This window comes from Pseudopipra pipra, chromosome 11, assembly GCF_036250125.1.
Source record: "Pseudopipra pipra isolate bDixPip1 chromosome 11, bDixPip1.hap1, whole genome shotgun sequence".
Classification (NCBI taxonomy): Eukaryota; Metazoa; Chordata; class Aves; order Passeriformes; family Pipridae; genus Pseudopipra; species Pseudopipra pipra.
In genome coordinates, this window is record NC_087559.1 from 9,632,667 (window position 1) to 9,645,782 (window position 13,116).

Below are 13,116 nucleotides of genomic sequence, written 5' to 3' on the forward strand. Positions count from 1 at the left end.
CTCCAACCAAACCAACCCACTTCCTCTTCACACTCCAGCCAGCCCAGACCCCCTTCCTGCCCCCATCCCCCTATACCTCCCAATCATCCCTCTGCAACCCATTCCAGTCCCCCTGTCATCCCTCCCCAAGACATCCCACTCCCCACTGGACTCAGAGCTGGACTCAAGGTCAGGAAAAGCACTGTCACCCCTTTATTCCCCCACCGCCCGCCGCAGCCCCTCAGACGCCGCTGCCACATATGGCTCTGGCCACCGTCCCTGCCGCCAGGCTGGTCCCACCAGTGCCCGCAGGAACCCCCCCATCTCAGAGGGCAGCGCAAAGGCAGGGGCTGCCTGCAGTGCTGGGGGCACTGCCGGCACCAAGGCCTCCAGCTGGACCACCATGTAGCGCCCAGTGCCCGCCGCCAGTGCTGGCATGGCACAGGACAGAGCTGCCGCAAACACCTCACAGGGTGCCACGGCTGGGACATCAGCAGGGCCAGGGCTGTGCTGGGGGATGAGGCTGCTTTCAGCAGCCCCGGCCTCCAGCACAACCCTGGCTCCCGTGTCCCACTGTTGTGCAGCAGCCACTGCGGCAGGAGAGAGGAGGAAGATGATGGTGTCACCGTCACGCAGTGCCCTGCGGTGCTGGGCGTGCAGCCAGGGCAGTGGTCCCCACGCCGCTACCCCCGCTGCCACCCCCTGGTGCTGCCACCACCAGCAGCCCCAGTGGGCGCAGAGCTGCCATCAAGGCACATGCCGCCCGCTCCGCCGCCGGCTCCGCCGCGTGTACCAGCAGTGCCCGCCGGCCTTGCAGGGGACCTGGGGGGGATCATCAGTGTCTGGATCCCTCTAGGCACCCTGTACCCATCCTGTGGTGGGAGGCATGCTGGGAGCACCCGTGATGGGAGGAGAGCATTCTTTGCCTCTGTCCGTCAACCTCCCATACCCAAGCTAAGGAACAGGCACGATGGGAAGCAGCTAAGACCACCACCGACGTGGGACCCATCCCCTGCTCAGTCCCCCGGTCCCCTTCCCAAATCCCCTTACCCACCCTAAGGGACAGCAGCCATCATAGGAGACAGGTCATAGGAGACACAACCTGTCTTCCCATGGCTAGGATTGCCACCCTCTTCTCTGTTTCCTACACCTCTACCTACCCTGTGGGGCAGGCAAGCCTGGACCTGTTCTGGTAGGGGAGGCCACCCTGCTCTGGGTGGGCTCCCCTGACCCCTATGTCTGCCCACATCCCCCAGATCCCAGGCTCACCCCACACTCACCCTCAGAGCCATAGCCAGCCCTCAGTGACTTCAGCCATCCTGTGAGGAGGAGAGGCAGTGAGGTGGGATCCTGGGAGGGGTCCCAGGACAAGCATAGCCCCCAGGGGTGCACCACTCACCTTTCACATCCTCCTTCTTCAGCACGAGCAGGAGTAGGAGACAGGCAGCCGCCAGCAGCACCCCCATCCACACCAGTGCCCAGCGGGCACGCAGGTCTGTGGGGCAGGATCTGCATCCACCAAGGGCCCCCAGCACCCAGGGAGGTCTCTGGTGGCTACACAGGTGGGTGCCCTCCCTCAATTTCCCATTTTTCCCCCTCTCCCACACCATGGCCATTGACACTCACACTTGTGCATGGGACAGGCCCAGAGCACGACCTCGGTGCTGTTTTCAGGGTGCCAGATCTGGGGGAACACAGGGACATGTCAGATGCTGCCCAGTCCCTGACCACTACCTGCTGGCTGCCCACACTGACCTGCCAGCACTGCCCTGCTGCCACATCCCGCTGCAGATCCTGCTCCAGCAGCCCGGGGCGCCCCCTTCCCTGCAACAGCACAGGGGGTCAGGCAGCTGTACCACCACTGCTGGCCACAGGAGTCCCTGTGCCACCACCGCCACCACCACCAGGACATGGGTGTCCCTGCCCTTTACCGTGCTGGTGAAGCTGGCGAGGGGCGTGCAGGCATCCTGCTCCACAGCGCACAGCGAGGCATTCCCCCCACGCTCCAGCAGCAGGAGGTCATCGGGGTGGCCAGGCAGCGCTCCTGGGGATGTGCCAGGGGGCTGGAGGGGCGGCAAGGGGAGGCCAGGGCGGGCTTCCCCCCAGCTGGACCCACAGGCTACCCCTGCCTTCCCACCCCAGCAGTACTCACGGTCTCGCAGGCACTGGATCAACCGGACCTGCCCACCACTCCACACCTGCCCCAGAGAGCGGGTTAGCAGTGTCCAGGGCTGCCTGTGGGGCTCCCCATGGGGCAGCTGTGGAGCAGAGAGGTGTCCTACCTGCACACAGAGGTTGGGGTGTGGCCGCAGCCTTCCAAACTCCTGGGGTCCCTGTGACTGGAAGGGTTGCTCCATGAATGCCACCTACACCCTTCACGAGCCCCAGCATCCCACAGAGCCCCACTCACCTGCCCTATGGTGGGCTGCTGCAGGCCAGGGAGGGGTTGGCAGGGCCCGGAGGGCACTGGCTGCCAGCAGGGCACCAGCTTGGCTGGGAGGTCGCAGGGGGCTGAGAGGGAGCAGGTCAGCACCTGCCCCTCAGTGTGCAGGACCAGGTGGCTCTGTATCCACAGTTGCTCCCAGGCCTTGGCATCTGTGGTGGCACCAGGAGAAGGGTCTCACCCCATGTAGTCTCCCCTCAGGTCCTTCTGTGTCCCAGCAACCCCACACCCCAGCCCCAAGGTGCAGCTACCATGGGAGAAGGGGCACAGGGTGGCCCTCAGTGGGTCCTGGGTCTCCAGCCAGACCTAGGAGCAGAGAGAGAGACATGAAAAGGGAGGATTTGGGATATCCATGCTGTGACTGTGACTCAGCTGGTCCCCTTGGGACACATGGAGCCTGGAAAGCCTCTTTTTTGGTGGCACCCTGCCACCCCCACAGTGCCCCAGCTGGGTGCCCACCTGCAGGCAGAGGCAGGGCAGCACCTCATCGGCAGGCAGGCTATAGTTCATGGGTCTGCTCTGCTAGCACCAACCAGATGTGGGTCACCCCGTGGCAAATCGTGCCCCAGCAGGGTCACCCAGGGGGACCTGCTCCCAGGGAACCCTCTCCCAGCACACTGCCTGTAACACAGACATGGCTTCTCGGGAACAGGGAAGGGGGCAGCAGCCAGGGATCAGCCAAGGTGGGGGGTCAGGGAAGGGGGTCATACTCACCACGGTCACTGCATGCCCTGGCCCACCAGTGCTGTGGCTCCGGTTGTGGTAGAGCCGGAGAGTGTAGCTGTGCCCCGCCACAGCCCCTTGCACCTCCACAACCACCTCCTTCTGCCTTGGGGAGATCCGCAGCCTGGGCACTGCACCAGAGCCGGTTCAGGTCACCCACCTCCTGGCACTACCCATCCAGCCACATGGCACAGGGCATGGCACCACAGGGTCACTCTTGCCCCCAGCATCCCCCAGTTCTCCCCAGGGGATGCAAACCAAGGTGGGGTGACACCAGCACATACCTTGGCACTGGGGGACAGCAGCCTGTGCCGGGGGCCATGAGCAGTCTGTGGGGACAGGGAGTCAGTGGGCAGGGGGATGGGACCACCGCAGGTGGCACGCCGGGGCTCACCTGGCACCCGCTTCTGCCGGCTCAGACTCCGCTGTCCGCGTGAGTTTGTGTACGCCGTGACGTGGAGCTCGGAGCCCAGCGGTGCCTCGAAGCACCGGAAGATCACCCAGCCCTGGGCAGGAAAACCACCACCCCTCTGTGGTGAGGCACCGGCACCGCCAGCACCCACCTCCCTGGGGCACGGGACCCCCGTGCCATGGAGATGCACTAGTGCCAGCGCCCACATCCTCAGTGCCCAGGGACTGACAGTGTTGGGACACCCATTGCCAGTCCCCGCACTTACGTACCAGGGTTCGGTTGCGCTGTGTGGGGGCCAGAGGTGCCCAGACCTCCACGGCCACACAGCGGGAGGAGGCGAATGTGTGCCCTGAGAGCAGCAGCAGCCCAGTGACATTGGGCTGGGACAAGGTGACCCCAGCCACTGGTGACCACTGTCCCCCGCCACTGCCATCCTCTGCCCCAGGGATCCCTAGCAGCACGGAGTGGTGGGTTTCGGTGGCAGTGGTGGTTCTGGTGGCAGGTGCCAAGGCCAGGCGCACACGCGCCTCCAGACAGGGCACACAGGCCATGGGCTCACTGCAGTGCAGTGCCGGCTCCAGCCACAGACGAGCCAGGGACAGCCCATGGCCAGGCCCCGGGGGCTCCGTCCCACACAGCACGTCGGTGTCTGGGGAGAGAGGAAGGGCAGTGTGGGGGTGGGTCCCCATGCCCTGGGTGAGCTGGGGGCCATGGCGTGGTGGTGGCACTTACCCAAGAGGCGGCAGGCGAGGCCCTGGGGGAGGCGGGAGTGAGGCCGGTGGTGGTGCTGGCTGCCCAGTGCCCCCGTGCTGGTGACATCGACCCACCTGGGAGCAGGCCAGGCTGTCGCGGGGGCCCCCACGCCCACCCGCCGCCGTCACCACCAGCACGAGCAGGAGCTGCCCCAGCGTGGGCATGGCGGGGCCGGGGCCGTGGGGCGCCCCGGCCCCACACTGTCTGCTCCCAAACAGCCCCACTCCCGCTCCACCGGCCCCGCCGCGGCCGACGGCTCCTGCTTCCTGCTCTGATCCCGGACACCCGGGTCCCTGCGTGGCGTCAGCAACCGCCCTGGGGTGGGGCCTCCTGTTCCCGCACCGACCACGGAGGGATCCGTGCCCCGGCACCCCCGGGAGGGTTTGGGGCCCCACAGGGATGAGGTTGGCCCCATGGCATGGGCACAGTGCCCAGGCTGGAATCAGGCAGCCCCAGCGACTGTGGGATGCAGTGTGGCAGTCGTGCCGGGACAGGCTGTGCCCAGCCGGGTGCGTTCTCTTGCCCCCGCCCCGTGCTGCAGAGGGGCATGGGGAAGCCTCTACTCCCCGGGGGGCACCAACAAAGTTCCCCCGGCACACCAGATGGACAGCAGGGCAGGGTGAAATGATGCCTTTATTGCTTCCACCACAAACCAGGTCCTGCTGGCAATGTCAGAGCAAGGAGAAGGGCCAGGCTGTGCCCAGTGCCTGCCCCTCCAAGCCCCCTGTGCCTGGGCAGGGAGTCCCCCCACCTCTTGGCTTCTTCCAGTACCACCTCGACCCCTCGCTCAGCTGTGTTGTCCAAAGGGGCTTCTACAGGCTCTCCTCTGGAGCAGGTCCCTGTATAGGAATAAAGCCATCCCTGCCCAGGACAGCATCTCTGCTCCTGGCCCCAGGTGACCAACTGGATGCTCGCTCCAGCCACTTCAGCCCATTCCATCGCTGAGGCCAATCCTGCTTGGACTCCCACGGCCCCTGGCTGAGGCACCCATGGGCACCCCTCCTGCGCTGCAGTGGACACGCTCACCTGAGCCCTGCCCCTCCACGGCAGAGCCCCTGCCCTCACCAAGGCTGTGCCCAGCCCTGCCCGCCCCGCAGCCATGCCCAGCTCAGTCCCAGCTCGGGCATTCACGTGCCAGCAGCTGCCCCAGGGGGCCGGGGTGGCCGGCTGCCCTCCTCAGCCCCCGCCTCTATCAGTCGATGCAGGAGCCCCCCAGCCCTGCCCCGGCGGCAGCAGCGGGGGGCCGGGGGGCTGCCCCGCAGGGCACCCAGCAGACCAGGCAGCTGCCGGGGCAGGCGGTAGGTGGGCAGTGGCCGGAGGGGCCGGGGCACGTCGTGGGGGCTGCAGAGCCGGCTGAAGTAGGCCAGGACCCACCCGCCGCCGCAGCCTGCCGCACCCAGCTCCCCGTGCAGGCAGGCCATGGCTGCCCCAAAGATGTCGTGGGCATCCCCAGGCATCCCACTGGCCACCCCGACCTGCCACCGACGAAAGAGCCGGGCACTGCCCCGGCTCCAGAGGAGTAGGACGGTGCCACGCTGGCGGCCCACACGGCCCCGCTGGGCATAGAGCCAGGGCAGGGTGCCTGCCTGCCCCAAGCCACCTGCTTCCCACAGGTCCAGGCGCACGTCGCAGCCCAGCCCCGCGCGCAGCCGCTCAGCCAGGGCGCACACCAGCCCCAGGTGCTCCTCCGAGTCCGGCGAGTACAGCAGCAGCACAGGGCGCCCGCCTGGGACACCTACAGAATGGAGGGGACAGCAGTGACAGCCCAGCCCCACATCCCACTGATATCCCCTGGAGGAAACCCTGGTATCCACCACCATCCACTGCTCCAGGACCATCTGCAGCCAAGGAGCCAGCACACCCTGACAATCCAGCCCGATGACCATCGTGGCTGCTGGCCCCATCCTGCAGGCCCCCAAGGTGCCCCTCACCATTGTCCGGCCTCCAGGCACTGCAGCAGTTGAGGAGCAGCACGGTCACGACCAGCCCCAGTGCCAGCACCAGCCCCAGCAGCCCAAAGTGCCTGCGGGAGACTGGGAGAGGGGCAGTAAGGGGGGTGTCTGCCCATCTCTCCTGCCCCCTGCGTTCCCCCAGGACCTCCTCTCACCATCAGGACAGAGCAGCTGCTTCCGAGCAAAGTGCACATCCGAGCGCCACACCTGAGGAAGGAGCTGGGTGAGGGGGGGGCCGTGTTGGGATGTCCCCTATGGAGCAGGTGCAAGCATGGGGGTCACCTTACCAGCACACAGCTGCCTAGGACCTGCACTGGCAGCAGCAGTGCCAGCTCCCCTGGGGCAGAGCCCTCTGGCTGCAAAGCAGAAGTGTATGGTCAGCGCAGGTCTGTCCCCACCATGTCCCCCCAGCCCTGCACCACTCACCTGTGTGACAGTGTAGAGAGGGGCCTCAGGCTCACACTGCCCACCCCGGCGCTGGCACAGGGCTGCACTGAAGGCCGCGGGGATGCGGGAGCTGAGGTGCAGGCGCAGCTGCAGCCCCCAGACACTCACTGAGACGTTCCAAGTGGTCTCTGCGGCCACCAGAAAGAGAGGGGAGGTTGCAGAATGCGCAATGGGATGAGGCGTGTGAGGGACCTCAGTGAGGGCTGTGCTCAGCTCAGGGGTGCCTTCTGCCTGTGGGGCTCACCTGGCTGGTGGGGACACTCCACATGGCTGCTGTTCCCATAGGAGAACTGAGGGATCAGCAGAAAGAGTGGGTGAGCTGCCATTGCCTTCCACAGCCCCCCAATCCCTTCCCAGGTGGTGCCCACCCACCCACAGGGGCTTACTCGGAAGCAGAGCTGGGGGTGCACGTCCACCTTGTCCAGTGTGTAAACCTGGAATGTGCAAAGTGTGCGTCACTATCACCATCCTTGATCCACACAGTCCACAGACACCTCAGTGCTCACCTGCTGCCCTCAGGGGACCGTGGGGTCCAGTGGGTGCCCCAGCCAGGGGCACGGTCCTGCATCCCATGACACCTTGAGACTAGGACCCCTCACCTGCTCCTCCTCGCTGGCTGTGGAGTTGGGGATGCTGTGGCACGGTGCAGCTTCATCCGCTGCCTCCCTCCAGCACAGCGTGGCCTGTGGGTGCAGGGGGCAGCTGGCAGTCAGCGCCATTGCCATCTGGTCCTTGCTGCTGGCACTGTAGTCGTGGAAGCGCACCGAGGACCACAGCTCAGGGCCATCTGTGGGACACTGCATCAGTGGGCTGGGGATGCTGGGGGACACTCTTGGGACCCAGCTGCCCTCCCCACAGGCACTCACAGGCATCCGGCTGATCACGGAAGGGGCAGCGCTTGCTCCGCAGGCTGTCGTGGTGAAGGTAGGAGGCCTAGGGGAGCAGAGTGAGGAGCAGGGGGCAGGATGTGCCCCCACTTCTCCTGCGAGGGCAGACAGGGGCTCCAGTGGCCGCAGGGGGAAGGTGACCCACCTCAATGCACAGGCAGGGCACCAGGAACTCATATGGCAGCGAGACGCGGTGGCCGCCTGGCACCCGCACCTGCAGCAAGGAGGGAGAATAAGCTGGCGGGGAGTGTGCCCTTCAGTCTGAGACGGGGGTATTGGGGGCAGAGCCGTTACCTGCTGGTGGAAGGGCTGGGGCAGCTCCTCACACTCCAGGGCCAGCTGATGGCACAGCCGCACCATGAGGGCAGGACCCTTGGGCACCCACACCTCAATGGCCCGTGCCTCAGGGACCCACGCATGGGTGAAGACGGGCTCTGCAGAGTAGGCAGAGGGTCAGCTGGCACCAGTATCCCCCCAAGACACCCCCCGGGACCCCCCCATTCTCACCACGTGGCTCAGCAGTGACCAGGCGGCTGCGGTTGAGGGACAAGCCCCGGTCCGGGATGGTGCGGAGGGAGACAAGGACCTGCTGCCCACTCTCAGCTGGGAAGCAGTCGAACTGCACCTGCCACTGCGGGGAGCAGGGAGTCAATGGGCACCACCAGCCCCGGTGTCCCCAGGCCCTAACACCCACCCCAGACTCACCGTCGAGCTGTCCAGCACCCGGCGCCGCTGCCAGACCTGCAGCCAGCCGGCCCGGTTGGAGCCCAGCTCCAGGAAGGTGAGCAGCAGCCCACGGACACCGCCGAGCTCTGCGAGAAATCGGCGTGGGGTGTTGACACAGGTGGGAGGACGGGGTGTGTGTCCCCCACCGTGGGGATGCCCGGCCCCGCCACCCCCGGCCGTACCTGCGGCGGGGAGGGCCAGCCGCACCCGCAGGCAGGGCTGGCAGGGCTGCGCAGGCAGGCACAGCCGGGCACGGCTCAGCGACAGGGCAGGCGGCTCCAGCGGCGGCACGGGGCGGGACGGGCGGCGGCAGCGGGGACGGCTCAGCGTCCTGTCGGCTGCAGAGGGAGAGCAGAGAGGGAGTTGCCGTGAGCCGGGGGTCCCGCAGGCACCGGGAGCCCCGGGGATTGGGAGCCCTCGGAAGAGGAGAGCCGGGGGAAGGGGCGTCCTGGGGAGGAGTACGCGGAAGGGAGGAGCCCAGGTGATCTGGAGTCCTCGCAAATGAGGAGCCCCAGGCATCCGGAGTCCTCGGAAGTGGGGAGCCCCGGCGGCCGGGGAACTCCGGGGACCGGGAGTCTTCAGAAACGGGGAGCCCCGGGGATCCGAAGTCTTTGGAAGCGGGGAACCCCGGGAGCCTGGAAGCCCCGGGGATCGAGACTCCTTGGAAGCGGGAAGCCCCATGCCCCGGAGACCGGGAGTCCCCCATCCTCCAGGACCCGGTAGCGGCGGGCGGGGGAAGCCCCGCCGTCCCGCCGCACCCCGGAGGAGCCGGTGTCCCCGGGCAGGGGCAGCCCCGCGCGGGCAGCCCTGCCCCTCTCCCGGCCCCGCCGCTACTCACCGGTGGCCCGGCACTCCTGCAAGCAAAGACACAGGGGTGAGCGCGGCGCCGCCCGCCCCCCACCCACCTTCCCTGGTCACCTCCCTCCCTTTCCCCGGCGCTCACGAAGTTGGCGGAGACCCTGAGGCGGGTGACGGCGGCCCCTGTGCCGGGCGGCAGCAGCAGCAGCGCGGCGGCGGCGGCGAGCAGCACCGGACGCCCCATGGCCGAGCGCCGCCGCTCCCCGCCCCGCCCCGGGCCGGCCCCGCCGCATTCCTGCACCGGCACGTGCGGCCCCGCCGCCCCCCCCGCTGCCGGGCGGCGCTTCCTGCGGCGCAGACAGGCGTGGGAGCGCGGACGGTGCTTTATTTTCATAGAGTAACACGCAGACGAAGGGGAACGTACCCCAGGGAATCCTCCACGGCCCCAGCCCTCGGGGATTCCCCCCCTCCCCGTTACGTGCGAGCCCGGGGCCGTGGCGTGGCTCAGACACCCACAGCTTAGTCCCCGGGGGCCCCCCACCCACCGGAGCCGCGCCAGCGCCGCCCCACAGGACTGAGCTGCAGAGCTTCAGCACCTCACGGAGCCCACCCATTCCCACTCATTTCTTCTTCTTTTCCTGCGTGCTAGTGAACCAGGAGTCCAGTAGCTTCTTGCTATAGTAGAGCTGCCAGCCATGGACCTGTGCGGCCACCACCACCACCAGGTACATGACGGAGACGGCCGAGAAGCCGAAGATGAAGCGGTAAGCTTTGCCATGGCGGTAGAGCTGCTGCGCCATGGGGAACATCTCCATGGCCCCGTAGATGAGGGGAGCCACGGAGAAGAGGCCGGTGCTGATCATGGAGAGCACCAGGTAGCTGATGTTGTTGCGGGGGAAGGAGAGCAGGCCCAGGAGAGAGGGCAGGATGCTGAGCAGGTAGGGGTACTCCCACTGGTAGGGCATGGCTACCTGGTCGTGGGGCAGCAGTTTGAGGTGCCCCACGCACATCTGGGCCAGCAGCAGCAGCCAGATGACCACGTGCGTGTAGATCAGCTTCTTGATCTCCGACTTGAGGGTCACGCTGGGGAGAGAGCACAGGGCCGTCAGAGCCTGCTGGGGGTCGCGTGTCCCCCCCGGGAGCCCCCGGGGGAAGGGACACCTACCTCATCTGGTAGTGCGAGGCCACGCGCTCCCGGTGCTGGAAGTCGCTGCCGTCGGTGCCGGGGGCGCGGGGACCCCCGCGGGAGGCCATGGTGCTGTCCTGGGGAGGCACAGCGTCAGGCGGGGCCGCTCTCCCTGCCCGCCTCCCCAGCGCAGCCTCGGCCCCATCCCCCCGGGGAACCCCCGCCCCGGGCCTCCCTCCCACAGTGACAACCCCGGGGCCCCTTCCCCGTAACCGCCCGCCCGGAGCAACCCCGGCGGATGCCGCCGCTCCCCCCCGTGCCGCACCTGCGGGCGGGACGCTCTGCCCGCGCTTCCGCCGCTCTATGGCCGCGGCCGCGGGCTCTCCGGATGCCGGGGCGGCCGCTCGGCGCAGGCGCAGTGGGGCCGCCATGGCGGGCAGCGGGAGAGCCGCCGCCGCCGCCGCGCGGGGGCTGGCGCGAGCGGGAACGGGGGCGCGCGCCGCGGGGTCAGCGAGCGACGGGGGAACGTGGGGGACACGGGGAGGGTGTGACGTGGGGCGTGTGTGACATAGGGGGTGTGCACAGGGGATGCGTGTGCACATGGGGTGCGTGGGATACGGTATACGGGTGTACACAATGTACTTGTGGCATGGGGGCTGCGTGTACATACACGGGGTGCTTGTGTGAGATGGGTGTGTGACACGGGCTACATGTGATATGGGGTTCATGTGATATGGGGTACATGTGGACATGGGGTGCGTGGGACATGGGGGCGCTGTGACACGGGATCTGTGTGACATGGGGTGTGACACGGGGGGCGTATGACACGGTGTGTGTGTGTACGTGCATGCGGTGTGTGACATGGAATGCACATGTACGTGGGGGGATGTGACACGAGGGGTGCGTGTATGTGAGGTGCATGTGAGACGGTGTGTGTGACATGGGTGCACACATGTGAGTGCAGAGGGGTTATGGGGTGGGTGTGGGAGTGGGGACACTTGAGGTTGCAGATGTGTGAGCACGGGCTGGGGAAGTGTGAGGGTGCAGGGACAGGCAAGGGAGTACAGGTGTGGGTGCAGGGGTACACCTGGCAAGGCAGGGTAGTCAGTGGAGGAGTGATTTATGGACACATAGGGGAGGGTCAGGGTAGGCAGCTGGAGGAGTCCCACCCATGCTCCTCTCTCACTCCATCCCCTGCAGGCAGAGGCGGCCACTGGGCCCCGAGAAGACACTGGGGCTGCTGGAGGCTTCAGTGGTGCACCAGGAAGGTACTGGGGGGAGAGGGAGATGGGGGCAAGGGAGACAGCGCGGGGGCACATCCTGACCAGGTTTCCCCTTGCCAGGAGCCCTGCTGGCACTGAACAAGCCCCCAGGCCTGCCTGTCCTGGGTGAGTATGGGGCAGGAAGGGAGGTCTGCTGGGGGTACCTACCTCGGGGGCTCAGCAGGTGCTGACCCCCCCAACCTCTCCCCAGGACAGCCTGGCGAGCTGAGCCTGGATGCACTGCTGCCAGTGCTGAGGCGACGGCTGGGCCTCCCTGCTGACCTCCATGTGGTGAAGGCTCCTGCCAGGTATGGTAGGAAGTTCCAGGTTGGAGGCCCTGAGGCGGAGGCAGGGGGACCTTTCCCCCTCTGGGGCTTAGAGCTGCCATATTCCATAGGGAGTGTTCTGGCCTCGTCCTCCTGTCCAGCTGCTACCACACCACTAAGAAGCTCCAGCAGTTCTTTGCTAAAGCCCGCCAGAGAGGCCAGTACCCTGCCACATACTGGTAAGTCCCTGGGCCCCTGCCGTGCTGGCATGGGGGTCCTGTCCCCTCCTCACCACCTCTCCCTGCAGTGCTGTCACTGTGGGAGTCCCGGCAGAGGCAGAGGGCGAGATCCGCACTGGGCTGTGCTGGCAGCAGCAGGGCGACACTGTCATGGTAAGAGGGTGCTGGGGGTATGGGAGGTGCCCTGGGGAGTGCTGAGGGCTGTGCTCCACAGGTGGTGCCAGTGCCAGCCCCAGGACGCCACAGCCTGGCCAGGAAGGAGGTGAAGATTACCCTGACCCGCTACCGGGTGCTTGGTGCCAGGGGGGGCTGTGCCCTCCTCCAGCTCCAGCCCAAGACAGGTGAGTGGCTGCACACCCCACGCTGCCATGCTGCCCCACCAACACAATCCCATCTTCCCCCTGTGCCTCCCCAGCCTTCCCAGAACAGCTTCAGGTGCACCTGACGCTGCTGCTATGCCCGGCACTGGGTGACCACGAGCACTCCTCCCGTGTGGGCAGTGTCCTGGGGGTGCCCTTCCTGCTGACCCCCGAGGCCGCCCCGACCCGCACACAGGTATGTGGCCAGGGTGGATGCTGGCTGGGGGATTCAGCATAGCCCCCAGGATCCCACTGAGCTACTCACCCACATTGCAGGTGCTGGACGAGGAGTTGCTGTCCCAGCTGGGACTTTCACCGCAGCAGCTCCGTCACCTCCCACTCCACATCCACCTGCAGGAGCTCGTGCTGCCCGAGGGCCCCCTCTGTGCACCCCCACCACCCCACTTCCTGCGGACCCTGCGCTGCCTGGGGCTGCCCGAGTGCCCTACTGCTGCAGGGGGATCCCCACCCCACAGCGCTCTGCCAGCCCATTAAAATCCCCACCTGCAGCTGGGGTGGCTCAACACCCAGTTCTTTTCTTGTCACACACAGGATGTGTTTCCCCCCACTGTGATTGCCAGGGGCACCAGCCCTGCTACGCCTTTGTGCCCAGCCTGGTTCCCAGTGCCAGGGCGCAGCGGCATCACCGCCACGAGAGGTGGTGTCTGGCATGTCTGCCCCTGCTGTGTCTGGCGGGGGGACCGCAGGCAGGCAGGAGCAGAGGCAGCTTTTCCTGCCTGCTCT

The 13,116-nt window shown here is 67.0% G+C and overlaps 4 protein-coding genes across 6 annotated transcripts; 1 reads left to right on the top strand and 3 right to left on the bottom strand.

Moving 5' to 3' along the window:
• Nucleotides 1–169: 169 nt before the first annotated feature.
• On the bottom strand, nucleotides 170–4,740 carry IL17RC (interleukin 17 receptor C). Its single transcript, XM_064667403.1, is given in 19 exon segments — nucleotides 170–669; nucleotides 671–801; nucleotides 1,260–1,298; nucleotides 1,379–1,474; nucleotides 1,606–1,663; nucleotides 1,735–1,803; nucleotides 1,911–2,023; nucleotides 2,132–2,177; nucleotides 2,262–2,312; nucleotides 2,390–2,574; nucleotides 2,674–2,728; nucleotides 2,882–2,941; nucleotides 3,137–3,276; nucleotides 3,430–3,474; nucleotides 3,540–3,651; nucleotides 3,827–4,206; nucleotides 4,290–4,311; nucleotides 4,385–4,516; nucleotides 4,519–4,740. Coding segments are annotated over 19 exon segments (2,418 nt in total). The 5' UTR covers nucleotides 4,726–4,740; the 3' UTR covers nucleotides 170–192.
• Nucleotides 4,741–4,925: 185 nt separating this feature from the next.
• Nucleotides 4,926–9,514, bottom strand: IL17RE (interleukin 17 receptor E). Of its 2 annotated transcripts, XM_064667406.1 has the most exons (16): nucleotides 9,266–9,514; nucleotides 9,161–9,176; nucleotides 8,505–8,660; nucleotides 8,302–8,408; nucleotides 8,104–8,227; nucleotides 7,891–8,030; nucleotides 7,742–7,810; nucleotides 7,576–7,642; nucleotides 7,309–7,496; nucleotides 7,096–7,143; nucleotides 6,954–6,999; nucleotides 6,689–6,837; nucleotides 6,550–6,618; nucleotides 6,418–6,469; nucleotides 6,242–6,343; nucleotides 4,926–6,045 (listed from the first exon to the last, which is right to left on the bottom strand). In XM_064667406.1, exons 1-16 carry the CDS (start codon nucleotides 9,512–9,514, stop codon nucleotides 5,438–5,440), a joined length of 2,190 nt encoding a protein of 729 aa, XP_064523476.1. In that variant the 3' UTR covers nucleotides 4,926–5,437. The 2 variants fall into 2 exon arrangements, with proteins under 2 accessions (XP_064523476.1, XP_064523475.1); XM_064667405.1 differs by lacking the exons at nucleotides 9,161–9,176; nucleotides 9,266–9,514 and having other exon boundaries at nucleotides 8,505–9,154.
• On the bottom strand, nucleotides 9,486–10,703 carry JAGN1 (jagunal homolog 1). Its single transcript, XM_064667438.1, has 3 exons — nucleotides 10,572–10,703; nucleotides 10,286–10,383; nucleotides 9,486–10,203 (listed from the first exon to the last, which is right to left on the bottom strand). The coding sequence occupies exons 2-3, from the start codon at nucleotides 10,372–10,374 to the stop codon at nucleotides 9,741–9,743; spliced, it is 552 nt and encodes a 183-aa protein (XP_064523508.1). The 5' UTR covers nucleotides 10,375–10,383; nucleotides 10,572–10,703; the 3' UTR covers nucleotides 9,486–9,740.
• On the top strand, nucleotides 9,774–12,898 carry RPUSD3 (RNA pseudouridine synthase D3). Of its 2 annotated transcripts, none has more exons than XM_064667435.1 (9): nucleotides 9,774–9,884; nucleotides 11,447–11,514; nucleotides 11,590–11,634; nucleotides 11,720–11,816; nucleotides 11,906–12,013; nucleotides 12,082–12,166; nucleotides 12,228–12,354; nucleotides 12,429–12,568; nucleotides 12,649–12,898. In XM_064667435.1, the coding sequence occupies exons 1-9, from the start codon at nucleotides 9,850–9,852 to the stop codon at nucleotides 12,865–12,867; spliced, it is 924 nt and encodes a 307-aa protein (XP_064523505.1). In that variant the 5' UTR covers nucleotides 9,774–9,849; the 3' UTR covers nucleotides 12,868–12,898. The 2 variants fall into 2 exon arrangements, with proteins under 2 accessions (XP_064523505.1, XP_064523506.1); XM_064667436.1 differs by lacking the exon at nucleotides 9,774–9,884 and adding an exon at nucleotides 10,803–10,851.
• The last annotated feature ends 218 nt before the right edge of the window (nucleotides 12,899–13,116 follow it).

Coding starts and splice junctions, on each gene's coding strand:
- RPUSD3 (XM_064667435.1), top strand. CDS start 9,850: ATGACGGAGACGGCCGAGAAGCCGAAGATGAAGCG. Junction 11,817..11,905: donor GTGGTGAAGGCTCCTGCCAG/GTATGGTAGGAA, acceptor CATATTCCATAG/GGAGTGTTCTGGCCTCGTCC. Junction 12,355..12,428: donor CCAGCTCCAGCCCAAGACAG/GTGAGTGGCTGC, acceptor GTGCCTCCCCAG/CCTTCCCAGAACAGCTTCAG.
- JAGN1 (XM_064667438.1), bottom strand. CDS start 10,374: ATGGCCTCCCGCGGGGGTCCCCGCGCCCCCGGCACCGACGGCAGCGAC. Junction 10,204..10,285: donor GCCTCGCACTACCAGATGAG/GTAGGTGTCCCT, acceptor CTCTCTCCCCAG/CGTGACCCTCAAGTCGGAGA.
- IL17RE (XM_064667405.1), bottom strand. CDS start 9,003: ATGGGGCTTCCCGCTTCCAAGGAGTCTCGATCCCCGGGGCTTCCAGGC. Junction 6,344..6,417: donor GCAGCTGCTCTGTCCTGATG/GTGAGAGGAGGT, acceptor CCCCTCTCCCAG/TCTCCCGCAGGCACTTTGGG. Junction 6,046..6,241: donor TGCCTGGAGGCCGGACAATG/GTGAGGGGCACC, acceptor TCCATTCTGTAG/GTGTCCCAGGCGGGCGCCCT.